The sequence below is a fragment of the Antechinus flavipes genome, chromosome 1 (assembly GCF_016432865.1).
Source record: "Antechinus flavipes isolate AdamAnt ecotype Samford, QLD, Australia chromosome 1, AdamAnt_v2, whole genome shotgun sequence".
NCBI classification, from domain to species: Eukaryota; Metazoa; Chordata; class Mammalia; order Dasyuromorphia; family Dasyuridae; genus Antechinus; species Antechinus flavipes.
In genome coordinates, this window is record NC_067398.1 from 653,138,268 (window position 1) to 653,158,068 (window position 19,801).

Below are 19,801 nucleotides of genomic sequence, written 5' to 3' on the forward strand. Positions count from 1 at the left end.
CACGCCACCCTCATCTGAGGGACCCCGTCTGTCCCACTAAGGTTTAATTTCCCCTCGAATTTCGGAGCTTGGCGGAGTTAGAAAGACTCCAAGTCTAGCCTCAGGCTCTGACCACCCCTTTCCTTTGAGGCCCCGCCCATTTCTGAGAAACTGAAAGTGGGCGGAAAAGTGGGGTGAGGGGGTGCTGTTTGTTCTGGGCAGAGACCGAAGCGTGGAAAGTGCTGAAAAAGCACAGTGCCCTCTTTAACCGGGACCTGAGAGGTGAGACCCGCGGCAGCTGCCGCGGCCAGGGAAAGAAGATGGCCAATGCCGGGTCCTTCGGCGTGAAGGTGAGAGGACGGGGGCCAGAGCCAGGATACGCTACGCGGAGTCCGACTTTGCCTCCCCCAGTTCTAGGCTCGGCCGGACTGGCAGAAGAAACCAATGGAGAACAAGATTGCCCAGGGACGGGAGGGGACCCCACCCCCCAAGGACCCCACCCCTTAACTCCCCCTACGTCGCTTTCCGGGAGCCTGGGGAAGTGGCGAGCTGGGTCAGTAATGGGCCGTGTTTGAGAGCCAGTCCTGCTGTTCTAGGGCGCCCTGGCTGAGAACTGCTCGCCTGCCCTGCGGTGTGGGCCCTCTCCAGAATTTTTGCCTTTTCCTCACCCCCTCAGACGCTGACAAGTCCCTGGCCTCTGTGCCCATTTCATAGATTAGGCGACTGATACCAAGAAGGAATAGATTTTACTACTTAGCTCAGATACCATCCGATGCTAGCCTTCAGGTTTCTCCAGGGTTTCAGCAAAAGCACTAATGATGTCCCTGTGTCTCCCTCCCTTACCTCAACCTCCTAACAGCTGGAGAAGTCTGTCAGGCGCCTTAGGGAGCAGTTTCATGGCAGCATATCTGTGGCAAAGGCAAATGTCTTAATGGAGAGATACAACCACAATCACGACTTGGTCTCTTCCTGGCTGGTTAAACAAATGGATGGTCAGTAGGGAAACGTGAGGGAGGGGGGAGAGACTTAGAGGAAGCCCTGGGGGGTTTTGACAAGAGGCCTGTTGAGTACTATCGGTCCCTAGAGGTACTGCACAGGGATCTAGATCCTCAGGAAGATCATGGAAGGAGTATCCCAGGGAGTCCAGTGTCCAGAATGTGCGTCACTGCGGGATGGGGGATTCTTTAAAGGTCCTTAGTTCCCTATGTCAGACCCTATGCTCTCCAAATTTGTTCTCTAAAGAGCTCAGATTAGAAAATGAAGATGGGAGCCAAGCAGACCCAGCTGTCCAGGTAATTTCCTTCCCCCATTTGTCCCATAATTGCAAGGAAATCCAACTATCCCCAACCCTAATAAGCAAACCCAGGGATACTTGACTGGGATTCCTTGGCTCAGAGAAGTCCTGGATTAAGGGCAGAACCATAACTTTGGGAGCATCTCTCCCAGCTCCTCAGTTTCTTCTCTCCCCTGTATCCCCACAATCTCTTTTGCCCAATCCTATATGCACTCTTCTCCTTTCCACCCCACAATGTGGGATCCAGGCTGGCTCAGGAGATGGTGTCACAGGAGGGATTGGTGGGGTGCTCTGGGGATCTTGAGGAAGGGTCTGAATTGGAAACTCAAACCTCTTCCCTGGCCAATCCTTGGTTCTTGCTTCAAAGTTTGCTTCTTTGCCAAATGAAAAGCTCCAGGAGTGAGGGTATGGGGCACCTGGATACCTAAAAGATCAATGCAGAGACCCCAGCCCAGACTCCTGTCTCTATCTTCCCACTCCCTGCCCAGGATGGACAGAATGCCTTGAAGGACAGAGATATTCAGGTGCGAGGGGAATGGTGGTAAGGGGCGGGAGGAAGATTTACTGAATCCCTGCTGGAGGTTGAGGTGCCCTGATCCTATCCCCATCTTCCCCTTCAGGAGGTGGCTACCACCATGAGCTTATTACCCCTGACAGAGAAAAATCTGCGCATGTTGGATGATGCCCAGAAAGGCCAAATTGGCAAGGAGGACTGTCAGTTTGCCTGCAGAATGTGTGATCACATGTGGTGGCGCCGGGTACCTGAGCGCAAAAAGGTAAAGGGGTCAGGGCCAGGACTAAGGCTGGGCCCCGTGGGATCCCTGGGAGCAACCCTAATGCTGCTCACCTGACTTTTTCAGGTGTCCCGATGCCGGAAGTGCAAGGTGAAATATGACCCAGTGCCCAAAGACAAGATGTGGGGGAAAGCTGAGTTCCATTGTTTACAGTGTGGTCATACCTTCACGTGAGTTCTCAGATCCCGTCCCCTGACCCTTGTCTCCAGACCACATAAAGGTCAGTGCCATAGAAAGATCACTAAATGTGGATCCAGAAAATTGGGATTAGAATCCCACCTCTTAACTTAGATAAGACATTTCCCCACTTTGGGCTTCAGTTTCCCTCTCTTAAAAAAAAGAAGTCTAGTTGTAGAAGCTGTAGACGATCTCCAAGGGTCCTTCCCACTTTAAAGGTCCCGTCCCAACCCCCAGCCTCTTTTTCTCATTCCTACTTTCTCAGTCGGAATAACCCTTGATCTCTGACTCACACTTCCTCTTTGGCCCACTGCCTGTCCCCTGTTCTGTCTCTCTCCACAGGGGTTTTGCCCAGATGGGAACTCCATCCCCATGCTTCCACTGTGGCAGCCCTGTCCTCCCAAGTCGAATCCTCCCCCCACGCCGATCCCAGACTGAGAGAGTCACCAAAAACACACACCGATGCTCTGCTGAGAACTGCTACAACAGACAAGGTCAGGCCCCGAGTCTCTCTGTCCCTTTCTTCCCCACTTCTCCCTGGTCCCTCTAGGTCCCACTCACCCCACTTTTGCCTGCCCTCCTGGGGCCAGTCTCCAGCTAAGCACAAAGAGGCCTCAAGACCTCAAAAAGAAAGCTCAAGCCTGATTTCTGCCCCCCAGGACCCTACACCCCAGGAGCCTGCTGTGTGCACCCTAAGACCCGGCAACAAAACAATATGCCTACTGTCTTGTTCCCAAGTGCCGTCCACGAGAGCACTGGCTCCACTGTGGCCACCTGCCTTAGCCAGGGCAGCCTCATTGAGGACCTGGACAACTTGATCCTGGAGGACCTCAAAGAGGAAGAAGAAGGAGGGGACGATAACTAAGAACCTTCAGTCACCCTTCCTACCCTGCAATCCCCTACAGACCTGGAGGACCAGTGTTGACCTATGGGACCAAGAGAAGTTGGGAGTGGGTCCTCAGCTGTGGTCTGCAGAAAGTCTGAGGTCACTCAGGGGAAAGCCTCAAGTTACTCAGGCCTCTCCCTGTGATAGGAGTGCACATATGTGGAAGGCAGGTGAGGGCCCGCTAATGTGGGAGACCCCCTACCCACGGGCCATATACACAGACATATGTTATGATGCTAGCATTTTATATGTCATGTTCAAAGTAATAAAGAGACGTGCCTATTTCTAAATGGCAGTATCTCATTTCTGCAGGGCCAAGGGTTAGGGGGAGCGCTATAGACATGAGGGGGTATGATCTGTATTATGCCCTGGGCTTTCCAGACCCCCAACTCATACAAAATCCAGGACACCATATGCCACACAGTCCGAGAGAGTCAGACTCCTTGCCCTGCTCCCAAGACCCAGGGAGTCAGAGGGGCCGAATTAACATAGCCACCTTCTTGAGAGAATAGGCACCGCCCCTAAATTCGGCCCAGTAGACACCATCTTGATACCGGCTTCGATAGTGGCCACCTAGGTGCCAGACGCCATTGAGGTTGGAGTGGGCGCAGGCGTGGTACCACCAGCCGCCCCGCTGATACAAAGCACAGTTACCTAGGGGAAGAGGAAAAAAGGGGTCAAAGACCACATGACCCATCACTGACATCCATACATCCCCGGAAGAGACTGTGCTTAGCAAAGCAGGGACCCCAAGATTCTTGATTCTGGAGTCCTGGAAGCCCCCTCCCTAAAACTTCCACCCTTGACAAGGAAGGATCCCTGAATGCCCTCTTTCTCCATCACCAGGCCCCGGCCCAGGCTCTGCTCCAGCCCCAGGACTTGTCTTCCCTCCCAGAGTCAGTTGGATGGAAGTTTAAAGGCAGTTTAGTCCAGCTCACAGCTGACCAAGAATACCCATCATAACTTGACTCTAAGAGAGGGCTGTCATTTTGGTCTTCTAGAACAGAAGACAACAATCAACCAACCTTCTACAGACATCATGAACAAAGGATCCTTGATCCTTCACTTGAAAATAAGTGAGAGGGAATCCATTACTTTCCATGGTTCACCTCACATGGGGATAGCTCTAAGTGATAGGAAGTTTTTCCTGACATTAAATGTCTCTCTTTTACCCAAGCAGAACAAGATTAATCCATCCTTCTTCCCCATGATGGATCACACAGCTGGGAAGTGTCTGAGATTAGATTTGAATTCACTTCTTCCAAACTCCCAGCCCAAATTCCTATCTACTCTACCATTTTTGCTACCCTTTAAATAGTTTAGGACTCCCTTTCAACTTGTGATGGTCTTGGGGTCTCAGCGTGTCCAGCCATTGAGACAAACCATTGCAGGCTCCACACCCTCTGCCAGTTCTCCCCCTTGTGTAAAAGCTCCCAATAAAAAGATTCCCAAAGTCTCAAAAAAAAAAAAAAACTTTAGGACAAAAATCATTGTCCTTCTAAGTCTTCCCTTCTCCAAACTAAATACTCTTGCTTCCTTCCATCATTTTCATATGAAATTGCTCTTAATCCTCTTCTCTTCCTGGTCAAAGTACTCTGCTTTCACTAGTTTGTCACAAAGTCCTTCCTAAAATATAGTGTTCTAAACTGAAAACAAAAAGGATGAAGTGAACAGTGACTGGGAAATTGCCACTTTTCTCATTTTCATCCTGAGTTGCTACCTCCGTTAATATAGCTTAAGATCACTGGATCACATAGCTAGACTTGGAAATGACAGAAGTCATTTAGTCTAACCCCTCATTTTGCAGAAGAGGAAATGTGTTCAAGTCTTTGGCCGCTAAATTATCACACCATTGCTTCATATTGAGCTACTGGTCCAATAAAATCCCCATTTTTTTGAATCTTAAACGAAGACTTTATTAGATCAAATAAGATAAGCACAGCTTTCTATCTATGACTGGTTTGAATTATCCCTCCTCACTTTGAGTCAACTGTGAATTTGATAAAGATTCTCTCCACATCTTGGCAACTCTCAACATCCAAGTCACTGATAATAGTGTCAAATAACTCTGAGCTAAGGACACATTCCTGGGACCCTCAGCTAGAGACACCTGGTCTCCAGATTAACATGGAAATAACGTTAATTACAACTCTGGATCAGGTTATTCAGCCCTCTACAAATCCATCTGTCTATACTGTCTTGTATTGGTTTCTATCTTTCTTTGAATGAGATTAAGAAATTATGATTGTCAGTGAGTCTGCATGCACAGCCCTGTGAATAGGGGAATATGCATCTTTGGGTCTATGTGCTTGTGACCCTGAATTTGCATCAGTTGTTCTATGAGTCTGATTCTGAGACTCTATATTATTGAGACCACCTGAAGGTCAGTCTTGATTGTAGAGAGGGAATATGAATCCTCTCCTTGTCTGGAGCAAAGATGATTTAAGCATCCTCTTCTCTATTCCTACACTCAGAGGCAGTGGTGGTGGATGGCTATTACAATGGGAGTGACTCAAAACAAATGACAAAAGTGGATAGAGGTGACTTCTTCAGCAGCTTTTAGGTCTTTGAAACAATGAGGGAATACCCCCTCAGAGGTCTCCAGGGGTCTTCCTGTTCTGCTGGGCAAGGAAGAGGATATAAGAGAGAAAGAAAGAAACTAGTAACCTGAGTCAAAGGTTGCTTTTTCTTACTACGACCACTTCCTGACTTTGCCTGGCTAATGGCCTGAAGTGGGTTCCAGGGAGAAACCCCTCTGACATCCTGGTCTACCAACAAGTTAGGTCCCTGCATAATTTCTACCATCAGGCAATCTTGGCTCATCCCTAGCCCCCTTCACTGCCAGGATGCCAATCATAGCCTTCTCAGAGGTTGTGATTTAACCAAAGTCATACTGATAGTAACTATCTGAGATTGCATTTGAGCTCAGGTCTTCCTGACTCCAGATCTAGCACTCTATTCAATGTACCACCTAGCTGGCTCTTTTTAGGTTCCTTCATTACCACACGAGTCATCAGAAGTAACAGACATGGGATTTGACAAGCATTGAGAACACTCTCCCCATGTCTCAAGCCCGGCAGACCTCTAATGTTGACATGAGGTTAACAATAGCTTTCCTGCTGCACCTCATTGCAGATTCACTGATCATTTTGTCTCCTTGGATATCTACTGGATAACTTGTCTCCTGTTGGCACCTGTGACTCTAGAGCACAAGCAGTTGCTTCCCCTTCAAAGGTCCATTTCTTCCTGCTTTATAAAGAGCCCCAAACTGATTGCTTAGCTCCTAGTGCTCAATGCTCTACCTTCCCTTTCTCTTACGTGTTCCATTTTTCATTCTTCTACCCACTCCCTTGGATTAGGATTTCCTTCTGCCTCCTCAGCACCTTTTTGTTCTTTGTTTTTACCTGGGAGCCTTTCTTCTCCCTTCCCTTTCCTCCCAAAAACATTCTTGATAAATAGGAGAAATGTTTCTTGAGTCTTTTTACCTTCTCTTATAGAAGAGGAAACAACTCACATTTAAGTATAGCTAATCGTTTGAAGACAACGATCTCCTCACATTTCCTAGAAGCCTCCTGCTATTATCTCCTCTTTCACTACTGTTGCATGTTAAGGACTAAGCCTGGGTGAAGGGACAGGTCAATTCTCTGAGAGCCTCCACAGCTGGGAATCATAACTCTTGAAGGAGTTGCAAAGCAGCCTTCGCAGATGTTCTTTGTGGATTGGGAATGAAATAAATTGGAGGCTGAGGGAAGAGGAGAGAGGTCAGACAACATAACTGCCTCTCAGTGGAGAGGTCAGAGAACAGCAACAGTCCTCCTTCTCTTCTTCCTCTTCCTCTTCCTCCTCTTCCTCTTTCTCCTCTTCCTCCTCCTCCTCTTCCTCTTCCTCCTCTTCCTCCTCTTTCTCCTCCCACATGAAGAGATCCATTCTACAGGTCTGAGTTAGACCTCCAGCAGCCACTGGCAGGTGGCTCCCATATCAACAGTTGCACATAATTAGGTGGTCCTAATGTGGTGATCTTTTTTCTTCTTTAAAATATAATAAGGATGGTTTTCTCTGGGAGAAAGCAGGTTTGGGGAAGTTTTCTGGAGGCAGCCTTAGTTTCAGTTAAGAGTAATAATCACCCAAAGATCAGATCAATAATCTATCAACTCTAATGAGTTAGCAGTTTGTAAAGATTCCAACATTTCCCCCTTTCTTTTGTTTTAGAACATAGGGTGGTCATGACCTCCCTGACTTCTCAAGGAGGTGAGAACCCCCAAAAAAGGTGATCACGCCTTCCCTGACACGTCAGGAAGGGAGATGAAAACACCAAAGGAAATAGGAAATCAAATCAGATTAGCGGTTTCTGAAGGGGCTCACCTGAAACAGGTACACATAAATCCATCAATATGGGCCAGAACTTTGAAACAGATATACATGCTATACATAAATCCATCAATATGGGAGGCATTACACATGATTTACATAAGCACATAGCAATATAACACAGGCTAGTAATAATGTAGCAAATAACATGAATCAACATGAAAATTTAAGTACTGCATTAGTCTCATCAACAATTTTTCATCTCAAGAAATCCAATGATTCTTGCAATTACATAAAATACATAAGCACATAGCAATATAACACAGGCTAGTAGTAATGTAACAAATAACATGAATCAACCTGAGAATTTACACATGTCCATAAGTCCAAAAGGAATCCATTGTCCATTAGTTCATGTGCCAGGAATCCAATAATTCCTGTAACTCTGAAGTACTGCAATACTCTCATCAACAATTTTTCATCTCAAGGAATCCATTGATTTTTGCTGGTTTTTCAAGAGCTAAAACAGTTTCATCTTGTGTTAGGAAATCCAATGATTCCTGAAGATTTTAAAAGTCCTTATTGTCAGCCATTTGATTCCTTCTCCATCTGTGGAAATATAAGCAGATCTTCTTCCCCAAGCAGTTAGCCTATCTAATTCCCTTCTATTTACCACTTTTGGGATTTCTCCTCATCATCTGGTAATTACATTGGAGCTGTTTGCACTGGATATTGCCTTGTTGTCTTAAAAGGCCTATGTTCTCCCCAACGTAATCCTGATTGCTTTTCTGTTGGTTGATGACATCAGAGTCCTGAATTTCTAAAGTCTCTCTGGGTGTAACCTCAGTTGCTATCATGGCCCACCTGTCCTTTGATTGATACTTTGGAGCTGGGCCCTGCCTCTCATTCCTCTGGGTCAATGTACATTTAGAGGCCCAGTGAAAGCCTCCGTTACATTTTGGACATGGGGTTTTGGGTTTTCTTCTCTCACCCTGTCTTCTCATTGTATCTCTGTATCTACATTGGGCTCTTAGATGTCCAACTTTTCCACACTGAAAACATCTACAAGTTTCTCTAGAATTCCTTTGCCAAGAAGGACCTTGTCTTTCCATGTTCAAAATAGTTTGGGCATAATAAGCATTTGTGCCCACTGTGGCACAGCGTCTTATGATCTCCTCTAAAGGAGCATCTCTGTCTAGCCCCCATATAATTCTTTTGCAAATCTCCTTAGTATTTTCCTTAGCCAAATGTCTAGTCATTATTTCTGTGGCAGCATTATCTCCAATGGTTCTTATTACAGCTGTTTGTAAACGTCCCCCAAAATCTGCAAAAGGTTCATTGGGACCTTGCTCTATTTTTGTAAAAGCTTTACTTCCATCTTGCTGTCCAAGGAGAGAATTCCAAGCTTTTATTGCAGCCTTAGAAATTTGCTCATACACTGTTATGGGATAATAAATCTGTTCTGAATTCTCTCTATACTGACCTTCACCAGTTAGCTGGTCAAAAGTGATTTGTCCAATAGTTCCTGTTTGCCTATTGCGTTGGGCTTGAATCCTTCATAATTCATGAAACTCCAAAAGACTAAATTTTGTCCCAGTTCTAGACATGACTTAACTATGGATTTCCAGTCATTTGGGGTAAAGATTTCATAAGATAAATTATCCAGTAACATCTTCACATAAGATGATGTAGCCCCATAAAGAGTAATTAGATAGGTTAACTGCTTGGGGAAGAAGATCTGCTTATATTTCCACAGGTAGAGAAGGAATCAGATGGCTGACCATAAGACTGTTAAAAGGACTTTTAAAATCTTCAGGAATCATTGGATTTCCTAACACAAGATGAGACTGTTTTAGTTCTTGAAAAACCAGCAAAAATCATTGGATTTCTTGAGATGAAAAATTGTTGATGAGACTATTGCAGTACTTCAGAGCTTACAAGAATTATTGGATTCCTGGCACATGAACTAATGGACAATAGAATCCTTTTGGACTATTTCTAGAACTTATGGACATGTATAAATTTTCAGGTTAATTCATGTTATTTGTTACATTACTACTAGTCTGTGTTATATTGATTATGTGCTTATGTAAATTATGTGTAATACCTCCCATATTGATGGATTTATGTATAGCAGGTATATCTGTTTCAAGTTCTAGCCCAAAACATCTTCTTGTAAGAGCAGATCAATAATCTATCAACTCTAATGAGTTAGCAGTTTGTAAAGATTCCAACATCTTCCCCTTTCTTTTGTTTTAGAACATAGGGTGGTCATGAGGTGAACCCTTCTATATGCACAAATGATCTCATTCCATCCCTTCTCCTCCAGGAGGTTCCCTCCTCTGTTAACTCCCTTCTCTCACTAATCTTCGATCTCTCTCTATTCACTGGCTTCTTCTCTAATCCCTATAAACTTGTCTTCCCCATCTTCAAAAAACTCTCATTTGATCCATCCCTTCCTGCTAGCTACCATCCCATAGCTCTCTTCTCTTAAGAAGGCCATCGCCAATCAATACCACCATTTCCTTTCCTCCCACTCTCTTTAACTCTATAGTCTAGTTTCTAATCTCATCATTCAACGGAAACTGTTCTCTCCGAAGTACTAATGATCCTCTAATTACCAAATCTAATAATCTTTTCTCAATCTTCATCCTTGAGCTCTCTATAGCCTCTGACACTGGAAATAACCCTCTTCTCTTCTGTCTAACTTTCTCTCTGGTTCTCTTCCTCCATATTTTCTTATTCCTTGGTCTTTTTTGCTGCATCTTCATCCAGGTCACATCTTCTAGTGATAGGTGTCCCATATTGTGGTGCTACACTGAATGTAATGGGTCTTTTTCTTCCTCCATATTATTCCACTTGGTGAGCATCAGCTCCATGAACTCAATTATTATCTCTATGTCAATGCCTATCAAGTCTATTCAGCCCTAATCTCTCTGCTGATCTCCAGTATTGTATTTCCAACTGTCTATTAGACATCTCAAATTGGATGGCTTGTTGATATTATAAATTGAACATTTCCAAAACTGATCTCGTTATCTTTCCTCTCAAACCCTTTTCTCTTCCTAACTTCCCTGTTACTACTAAGGGTAACAGCATCTCCCAGTCACCCAGCTTTACAACCTTTATGTCATCCTTGACTCCTCAGTGTCACTCGCCCTCCCATATCCCATCTATTGCCAAGGTCTATTGATTTTACCTTCCCCTCTCTAATGTGTCTCCTTCTCTCTTCTGATACTGCCATTACACTGATGCAAGCCCTCATCACCTCAAACCTGGAGTTGATCTCCCTACCAAAAATCTTTTTCCCCATCTAGTCAATTTTTGATGCAGCTATCAAAATGATTTTCTTAAATTGAAGGTCTGACCAAGTCACACACACTCCCCCACCCAACTCAATAAACTCCAATAACTCCTTATCATAATAAGGATCAAATATAAAATTTGTTTGGTGATCAAAGGCCTACATAAACTAATCCCTCTCTACTTTTTCATTTTCTCACCTCTTACAACCTCCTACAAATGTACTCTGCAAGCCAGTGGTATTGGCTTTCTTGCATCTCTTCACACAAGACACTCTATCTCCTGACTAAGCATTTCTACTGGCTTTCCCCCAGACCTAGAAAGCCCTTCCTCCTCATCTCTGATTGCACTTTTCTAGATTCTGTCAAGTCCCAGTTAAAATCCCATCAGTCTAGGAACCCTTTTTGGATCGCCCTTAATTCTAGTGCCTTCCTTCTGTTGAATTTCCAACTAATCCTGTATATAGCTTATTTGTACACAATTTGTATCCCCATTAAACTGTGATCTCTTTGGCCCTGAGATCTCTTTGGTACTTTTGCCTTTCTTTGCATCTCCAGCTTTTAGCATAGTTCCCGGCATGTAGTAGGCACTCCATACAGTAAATATTCAATGATTGATTGACTGATATCCCAGGGTCACTGCAGGTCACTGCAAAATTCACCTTGCTCTCCATACTTGCTGTAATCCAGTTCTTCACTCTTTTGTCCTTTGGAAGTTCAGTTGCTCATTTGTCCCTATATCTCCTATCCTCTATTCCTTTCCCCCATCTTTGTCCCTTCCTTCACACACAAAAAAAGGAAATTAGATGAAATTGTTGGTAGAGTGCTGGACTTGGAATCAAAAAGAATGGAGTATGAATTCTGCCCCAGGGACTATGCAAGTCATTTAATCTCTGTCTCTACTTCTTCCTGCCCCCACCAGATGGTTTACGACCCAGGGGTCCTCAAACTTTTTAAAAAGGGGGCCAGTTCACTGCCCTCAGATTGTTGGAGGGCCAGACTATAGTAAAAACAAAAACTTTGTTTTGGGGCCTTTAAATAAAGAAACTTCAGAGTCCTGGGTGAGGGGATAAACATCCTCAGCTGCTGCTTCTGGCCCACGGGCTGTAGTTGGAGGACCCCTGGAAAGCCCTCTGCCGAACTTGAAGGCATTATTATTGCCAATTCCCCTCTCAGCCTCTCCATTCCACATTCCCCAGCCCCTCTCTCTCCTGGAATCTAGTCCTCCATCAGCCCCTCATAGCCTCCTAATCCGGGGCACCAGACCTCCTGTTCCTAGTCAACCCCACCATGGCCAGCCTTGCCAGACCAGAACTCACCAGAGTAGGAATCCCGGTCCCTGTCCACAGTGCTGAAGGGTTTGTCATTATGCCACGACAGAGAATCGCCAGCATCACCCCTGTAATGGCCAAGCCTCAGGCGGTAGTGATCGCTCTCAGGTTCCAGGGAGAATCCATCGTATCGGGCGTGGACCCCACGGCCCCCCCAGTCCTCCAGGAGCACCAGAAGTTCATGATCCCGGAGCTGGGTCAACAGGTGTATGGTCTCCAGGCCCAGCCAGTGCTCTCCGTCAGGCCGGCCAAAGCCCACCTTGCAGGGAGGAAGACCAGTGTTCCGTAAGCCAGAGCCAGTCCTTCGCAGCTCCTAGCCCGCCCCCTGCCACCAAACCCACCTTGTAGTTCTGCCAGTTGGTAAAGAAGTTCACCGAGCCGTCCTGTCGCCGCTGAATGACCATCCAGCCTCCTCCCTCCAGCTGCTGTTCACACCACACAGGCACTGATTTCTGGCCCAGTCTCACTTGGTAAACCCCGCTGATCCTCTGCCTGCCCTTTAGGGCCTCCAGGCAATCGCGCCATGGGCCTGGGGGTCATGAAGACATACACAGTCTGTCCTGGCAAGGGATAGAGGGAGGATACACGAGGGATAGTGGGAGGGGTGCCCTGAGTTTGTGGGATAGGTTTGCTAGGGGATAGAAGAAAGGGAAAGAGACACCGCTTCAGCCACTGCCCCCTCCCTATTCCCACCGTCCCTTGTAGGGATTCCCCCAAAGTCATACACCAGAGCCACCCCTCACCTGTTGCCTGGGTGGGTGTCCCCGGGGTGCCTGTGGGCAGGGGAGAGGCCAGGAGCCCTTGCTGCCTCTGTGGTTGGCCAGGCACCCTGTTCTGTTCCTTCTGCAGCTCCCTGTCTGGTCTTCCACTGACGTGGCTGCCATTGCCCACCGGCCCTCCAAGCCCTGAGGGGCTCAAGGAAGGCAGTAGCAAGACCTATAGAAGCAAGACCTATAGAATTCACTAGAAGTGTCTGACCCCATTGATCCAAAACCTAAGTTCTAGGATGACCCACCTATTCTAAAGGGCTAGAGGGAGTAGGGCCATTTCTGGCCAAGGTTTCTACTCTATATTCCTATTCCTAAGGGATTTATCACCTGTTCTTAGACTACTTGTCCATTCAGATCTTGGATTTGAATCTCAGACTGCCAATAATAAGATTCCTCCATATACCCTCTGCCCCTATCCTTCATTGTAATCAAAGCCTCATATACCATCGAACCACAGAGGAAAGAGTTAGATAATGAATGCTCCTAAGAACTGAAACAATGGTGGGAGCTTTGGGAAGCCCAGAGAAGGATAGAAAATCAAGCTAATCAAGTAATCAATCAACCCATTTCCCTCCTTTCCAATGCTCACAACTTCGGATATGAAATAAAAGTGAGACTGAGTCTTGGACAGTGACCCTCCTCCCAGGACAACGACCATCTTGTAAATAATAACTGTCCCCCTCCCAAGATGATGACCACTCCCTCAATAGGGACCATTGCTGGGCCTGCCCCGTGGTCCTGCTCAGGTCCTGTACCTGTTGCCCCCCGGGCCCTCCCGGACAGCGCTGCTCCAGCTTGCTGATAACGGTGCTCTGGTCGTTGACTAGTTCAGCCAGAGCGCGGTACTTGGCATCCAGCTGGTGGTACTGGGCAGCGGCTCGCTGGGCTTCCGCTAAGGCACTCGTGAGCTGGCCTTCCAGCTGAGCCGGCCCATCCCCCCGGGACCCCTCAGTTCTTCCATGGGGTGTCTGCCTCTGGGCGCCCCGAGCCTCCCCACAGAGCGCCCTAACCTCACTGACTGTAGCCCCCAGCGCAGCCACCTGCTCCCTCAGTTCTTTGATTAAGGCCTCCTGCTGCCTCAGCTGGGCCTGCAGAGCCTGCAGCTCATCTGCCCTCGCACTGTCTTGCCGAGGGGCCGTGGTCTTTGCTCCGCTCCAGCACACGGCTCCCACGAGCTTCTGCTGGGGAACCACAAGGGTGTAAGTGCAGCGAGGGCTGGTGGCTGTGGACCCCTGCTCAGCTGGGGCGGGGCTCAGCCCCTTCAGCAAGGCCACCAAAAGCAGCAGCCACCTCCGGGTGCGGGCGTCCATGGCACTGTCCCCTGCAACAGAAGGGGCCAGGGTTAGCCCGGGGGAGACAGATCCTGCCTCAGAGGACTCCGGGCTCATGTGCTGCTCCTGCCAGCGTGTTGCCCTGGTTTGGGAGAATCTAAGAATCCCGAAGGCTCAGGCCTAAATCTAACTCTGACAGTTAGGAGCTTCATGATGCTGGGCAAACCACCTTATTTCTGCTTCCTCCTCCATAAATAAGCGACCGTACCTACAATGCCCATCTCGAGAACTTGATGGGATGAAACACTTTTTAAAAACTTATTGATAAGCCATTCTCCAATTGATAAATGGTCAAAGGATATGAACAGACAATTTTCAGATGAATTGAAACTATTACCACTCACATGAAAGTGTTCCAAATCACTATTGATCAGAGAAATGCAAATTAAGACAACTCTGAGATACCACTACACACCTGTCAGATTGGCTAAGATGACAGGAAAAAATAATGATGAATGTTGGAGGGGATGCGGGAAAACGGGGACACTGATGCATTGTTGGTGGAGTTGTGAACGAATCCAACCGTTCTGGAGAGCAATCTGGAATTATGCCCAAAAAATTATCAAACTGTGCATACCCTTTGATCCAGCAGTGTTTCTACTGGGATTATATCCCAAAGAGATACTAAAGAAGGGAAAGGGACCTGTATGTGCCAAAATGTTTGTGGCAGCCCTGTTTGTAGTGGCTAGAAACTGGAAAATGAATGGATACCCATCAATTGGAGAATGGCTGGGTAAATTGTGGTATATGAATGTTATGGAATATTATTGCTCTGTAAGGAATGACCAGCAGGATGAATACAGAGAGGCTTGGAGAGACCTACATGGACTGATACTGAGTGAGATGAGCAGAACCAGGAGATCATTATACACTTCGACAACGATATTGTATGAGGATGTATTCTGATGGAAGTGGATTTCTTTGACAAAGAGACCTAACTGAGTTTCAATGGATAAATGATGGACAGAAACAGCTACACCCAAAGAAGGAATACTGGGAAATGAATGTGAACTATTTGCATTTTTGATTTTCTTCCCGAGTTATTTTTACCTTCTGAATCCAATTCTCCCTGTGCAACAAGAAAACTGTTCAGTTCTGCAAACATATATTGTATCTAGGATATACTGCAACATATCTAACATATATAGGACTGCTTGCCATCTTGGGGGGGGGGGGTGTGGAGGGAGGGAGGGGAAAAAACGAAACATAAGCGAGTGCAAGGGATAATGTTGTAAAAAAAATTATCCTGGCATGGATTCTGTCAATACAAAGTTATTATTAAATAAAATAAAATTTAAATTTAAAAAAAAAACTTATTGATAGCAGTAGTAATAGTAATAAAAATAATGTATTAATTAACATAAAAAACAATAATATTATTATTTCATCACTAAATTCCTCTTCTAATACCTATTAATGAGATCTCTGCCTTAGTCTGGGTTGCTGCCCAGCTGGTAATTCCTCATACATTCCTCAGATCTCCAGGTTAAAAAAATAAATGAACATTTTTGTTAAATGTCTTTATTAAATATCCATAACTTTATCTCCCTAGAAGTCTCCTCCACAATGGACACCTTGACCATTCTAGGAGGCTGGGAGCTGACTCAGGGCCCAGTCTGGTGGGGCATGCCCAGTTACTCCACATATGATCAGTCAGACAAACCAGTCAGGACACCAGGGTCACCCTGCTCTTGTTACTCAGAGGGAGACTTTTCAGACTGAGGGATTAATGGGACTGAGAAGCCAGAGACTAGATCTATCTTTCCCCACCCCCTCCCCACCCTGATCACAGATCCCTCAAAAACTGCAGACTAATTCATCCCAAAGGAAATTCCTCAGCTGCAGCCATCTATCTGGGGGAAGGGCAGCCACGGTTCCCATGTCCATCTCTCTCTCTCTCTCGTTTCCCAGACAACAAAGCCAGGCTACCCTGCTTTTTTCCTATGATGTTCCCACCGTAGGGTATATTTTTGTTATTCACATATCACATATTCCAGTATACCTGAGCAAATAGGTGCTTTTAGTGGTCCTCAGTGGATCCAACATCACTCAGATCCAATAGTACACACAGTCCGGCCCGGAAGTTAGCAATATCCGGCATCCTGAGGTTGGGCTTCTCTTTAGGTCTGATGAGACTGTCCCCATCGACCCTGGGCTTCCCTGGCATTTAATGGCCTAGAGGGGCTCCTTTGGCCACTAAGCTTGGGATCGCCTCCTGTGGGGACGGGATCGGCGGACAGGCCTAGATGTGCCTCAGAGGGTCGAGTCTGGGTCCGCCTCTCCTAGGGCTGATGGGAGCCCCCCATCTATGCTGGGGTTCGGGATCAGGGTACTCACCAGCCACAGCTCACGGCTCCTCAAGCTTGCCCCTCTGGCCTGTGCTGTGTTCGCTCTCTGTGGTGTGCAGAAAGGGAATCTTGTTGCAGAGATGCTGCTGACCGCCCAGCCCTGGTGCCTGTCCCCCATGTCCCCGCCCTCCCTAGAACCACCCCTGGAGCTGCACAATCTCTGCCCAGGAGCCCAACTGTAAACATCTGTGGGGTCTGTTTGTAAGAATTTCTGCAGATGCTCAGAATCTATCCCATGCCTGTGGCCCTTCCCCCACTGGTCACTGACTCTCTAGCCTGTCCCCTCCCCTCCCTACCGGTTCTTCCTCTCTTTTCCCCCATTGACTGTTGGAATCTTTACAAACTGTTAAGTCATTCTCCAATGAGTAAAGGTGTGAACACAAGCATTATATCAATTAGTTCTACTTAGTACCTTGTTTCAGGTTCTGGCCCAAAACAGCTCCTTGTAAGATCAGATCAGTGACACTGACCCGTGCTAAATTAGATAATTATTGTCTCTATCAACTCTAATGACTTATAGTTTGTAAAGGTTCCAACAATTGACCACTAACAGTTCCCTGTCCAGAGGCAGAGAGTGAGACTGACACGGACCCCAGAGGTCAGAGTGGCCCCACAGACACTAACAGAACACCAGCACGATCATACACCACTGCCTATAGTCAGAGATCTCAGCAGGAACATCCATGCTGTCCTGGATACAGAAATAAAACCTGACACCCAGCTACGGCCGGAACACACATATTGATGCAGAAATAGGAGCACACGGATACTACTCTCCCATTATTCTCTTCTTTGTGAGGAAAACAGACAGATCTTCTTCCCAGCATCCTCTTCTTAAGCCAGCCCCCTTATACACACACCCAAAGCTTTTCCCATCCCTCGACACAGCAAAGACCAGGAGGTCACTGAACCTGAACAAAATAGAGAGGGGGGAGGGAGAGAAGGAGGGAGAGAGAGGAGAGAGAGAGACAGAGAGAGGGAGACAGAGAGACAGAGACAGAGAGAGAGAGACAGAGAGAGAGGGAGACAGAGATACAGAGAGAACAAGAGTGAGAGACAGAGACATTCACAGAAAGACAAAGAGACAGAGAGAGAGAGACAGGAAGACAGAGAGACAGAGAGAACAAGAGTGAGAGACAGACATTCACAGAAAGACAGAGAGAGAGAGAGAGAGAGAGAGACCGAGAGACCAAGAGAGACAGAGACAGAGACAGAGAGGAGAAGAAGAAGAAGAGGGAGAGGGAAAGGAAGAGAAAGAGAGAGAGAGAGAGAGAGAGAGAGAGAGAGAGAGAGAGAGAGAGAGGAAGACAGAGAGACAGAGACAGAGAAAGAGACAGAGAGACAGAGAGAGGGAGACAGAGAGAACAAGAGTGAGAGACAGAGACATTCACAGAAAGACAAAGAGAGAGAGAGAGAGAGACAGACAGACAGACAGACACAGACTCAGAGACAGAGGGAGGGAGAGGGGGAGAGAGAGACAGAGAACAAACAAGAGAAGGAGAGAGAAAGAGAGAGACAGAGACAGAGAGAGGGAGAGAGAGGGAGAGAGAGAGAGAAAGAGAGAGAGAGAGAGAAAAGGAATGAGGGAGGGAGGGAGGGAAAGCAAGAGTGAGATGGAAGACAGGGACAAAGAAAACCAAGAGAGATAAATAATAAAACAGATACAGGGTAATGTACAAGGATGGAGTAACAAAGAACGAAAGAAGTAGCCCTGGATTTGGAGTCAAAACAAATCTGAATCCTTGCTTGGGCTCTAGTTGTGTGATCTTGGGCACCTTTCTTCCCTCTCTGATGCCATTTTGCTTGTTTTATCTGTGACTCTGGATGGTCTCTAAGGTTCTGTCTGGATCTAACGTGATCAAAGAAAAAACATTCTGTATTTTGAACACAAACCTTTCAGAAAGGTGGGTAATCCTAGGACTTAGGCCTTATGTGAATATGATCAGAAATCCCAAATTTAACCCCTAATTAAAATTATGCTAAGTTCTTTTTGTTTTATTTTAAGTTGATTGGTTGTTGAAGTTTTTTGTTGTTTGTTTGTGTTTGTTTAGGAATAGAAATGACCAATCTTATTATCTCCCCCCAAAATATCTCTCGGAGAGAAGTCAGTTTGAAGTTGCAACCTATGATATTATGGAATTTTTTTTTTATTTACAATTGCAAGAACTTTTGTTCCACTTTGTACACTACTGCCTAGCCTCCTATAGTCAAAGATCTCAGCAGGAACATCCATGCTGTCCTGGATACAGAAATAAAACCTGACACCCAGCTACGGCCATGAACACACATATTGATGCAGAAATAGGAGCACACGGATACTACTCTCCCATTATTCTCTTCTTTATAAGGAAAACAGACAAATAAATAATTATTTTCCCCTCCTTCCCCCCAGCCCCTCCCCCAGATGGCAGGTTGACCAATACATGTTAAGTGTGTTAAAGTATAAGTTAAATACAATATATGTATACATGCTGTACAAAAAGAATCAGACTCTGAAATAGTGTACAATTAACCTGTGAAGGAAATCAAAAATGCAGGCGGACAAAAATAGAGGGATTGGGAATTCTATGTAATGGTTCATAGTCATCTCCCAGAGTTCTTTCCCTGGGTGTAGCTGGTTCAGTTCATTACTGCTCCATTGGAGCTGATTTGGTTCATCTCATTGCTGAAGAGGGCCACGTCCATCAGAATTGATCATCATATAGTATTGTTGTTGAAGTAAACAATGATCTCCTGGTTCTGCTCATTTCACTCAGCATCAGTTCATGTTAAGTCTCTCCAGGCCTTTCTGAAATCATCCTGCTGGTCGTTTCTTACAGAACAATAATATTCCATAACATTCATATACCACAATTTATTCAGCCTTCTCCAATTGATGGGCATCCACTCAGTTTCCAGTTCCTGCCCACTACAAAAAGGGCTGCCACAAACAGAATTCTTGAATAAAGACAATTTCACAGTGAAGATTGAGCAAGGGTCCAAAGTTTAAATGACAATTCTGTTAACATGTTCCTTCATCAAACAAAACAATAGTCATTTGCAATGTCCTTTTAAAAAAATCATTGTCTGAAACTGTTAAATCTTATTATGAGTGGGTTTAGGCAATGATGGAAATAAATGGTGGCAAGTATTCATGGCCACATGGAAGCTGGCCTAGAGCAGCTTAAAGAAATACCTGCTACCTCTCTCCCACCCAAACAGGCCTCCTCCAAAGCCTGGGCCTCCAATGATCAGTCCCCTATTACATACAAATAATGACCATATCTAACATTAGGGAATAA

At 46.0% G+C, this 19,801-nt stretch overlaps 2 protein-coding genes across 2 annotated transcripts; one reads left to right on the forward strand and one right to left on the reverse strand.

Annotated features, from left to right (window-relative positions):
- The first annotated feature begins 181 nt into the window (after nucleotides 1–181).
- On the forward strand, nucleotides 182–3,420 carry SHFL (shiftless antiviral inhibitor of ribosomal frameshifting). The gene is made up of 8 exons (XM_051971477.1): nucleotides 182–329; nucleotides 839–971; nucleotides 1,222–1,271; nucleotides 1,762–1,797; nucleotides 1,894–2,049; nucleotides 2,134–2,237; nucleotides 2,587–2,738; nucleotides 2,904–3,420. Exons 1-8 carry the CDS (start codon nucleotides 300–302, stop codon nucleotides 3,107–3,109), a joined length of 867 nt encoding a protein of 288 aa, XP_051827437.1. The 5' UTR covers nucleotides 182–299; the 3' UTR covers nucleotides 3,110–3,420.
- A 97-nt stretch (nucleotides 3,421–3,517) lies between these two features.
- On the reverse strand, nucleotides 3,518–16,603 carry ANGPTL6 (angiopoietin like 6). Its single transcript, XM_051971476.1, has 6 exons — nucleotides 16,510–16,603; nucleotides 13,597–14,162; nucleotides 12,815–13,007; nucleotides 12,413–12,600; nucleotides 12,060–12,330; nucleotides 3,518–3,784 (listed from the first exon to the last, which is right to left on the reverse strand). The coding sequence occupies exons 2-6, from the start codon at nucleotides 14,149–14,151 to the stop codon at nucleotides 3,600–3,602; spliced, it is 1,392 nt and encodes a 463-aa protein (XP_051827436.1). The 5' UTR covers nucleotides 14,152–14,162; nucleotides 16,510–16,603; the 3' UTR covers nucleotides 3,518–3,599.
- Nucleotides 16,604–19,801: the final 3,198 nt, after the last annotated feature.

Excerpts from the sequence above, each read along its gene's own strand:
- ANGPTL6 (XM_051971476.1), bottom strand. The coding sequence starts at position 14,151 with ATGGACGCCCGCACCCGGAGGTGGCTGCTGCTTTTGGTGGCCTTGCTG. Across the intron at positions 13,008-13,596 it reads GAGGGCCCGGGGGGCAACAG|GTCTTGCTACTGCCTTCCTT; the intron begins GTACAGGACCTG and ends TTGCTTCTATAG. Across the intron at positions 12,601-12,814 it reads GACACCCACCCAGGCAACAG|GCCCATGGCGCGATTGCCTG; the intron begins GTGAGGGGTGGC and ends CATGACCCCCAG.
- SHFL (XM_051971477.1), top strand. The coding sequence starts at position 300 with ATGGCCAATGCCGGGTCCTTCGGCGTGAAG. Across the intron at positions 2,050-2,133 it reads GGGTACCTGAGCGCAAAAAG|GTGTCCCGATGCCGGAAGTG; the intron begins GTAAAGGGGTCA and ends TGACTTTTTCAG. Across the intron at positions 2,238-2,586 it reads CAGTGTGGTCATACCTTCAC|GGGTTTTGCCCAGATGGGAA; the intron begins GTGAGTTCTCAG and ends CTCTCTCCACAG.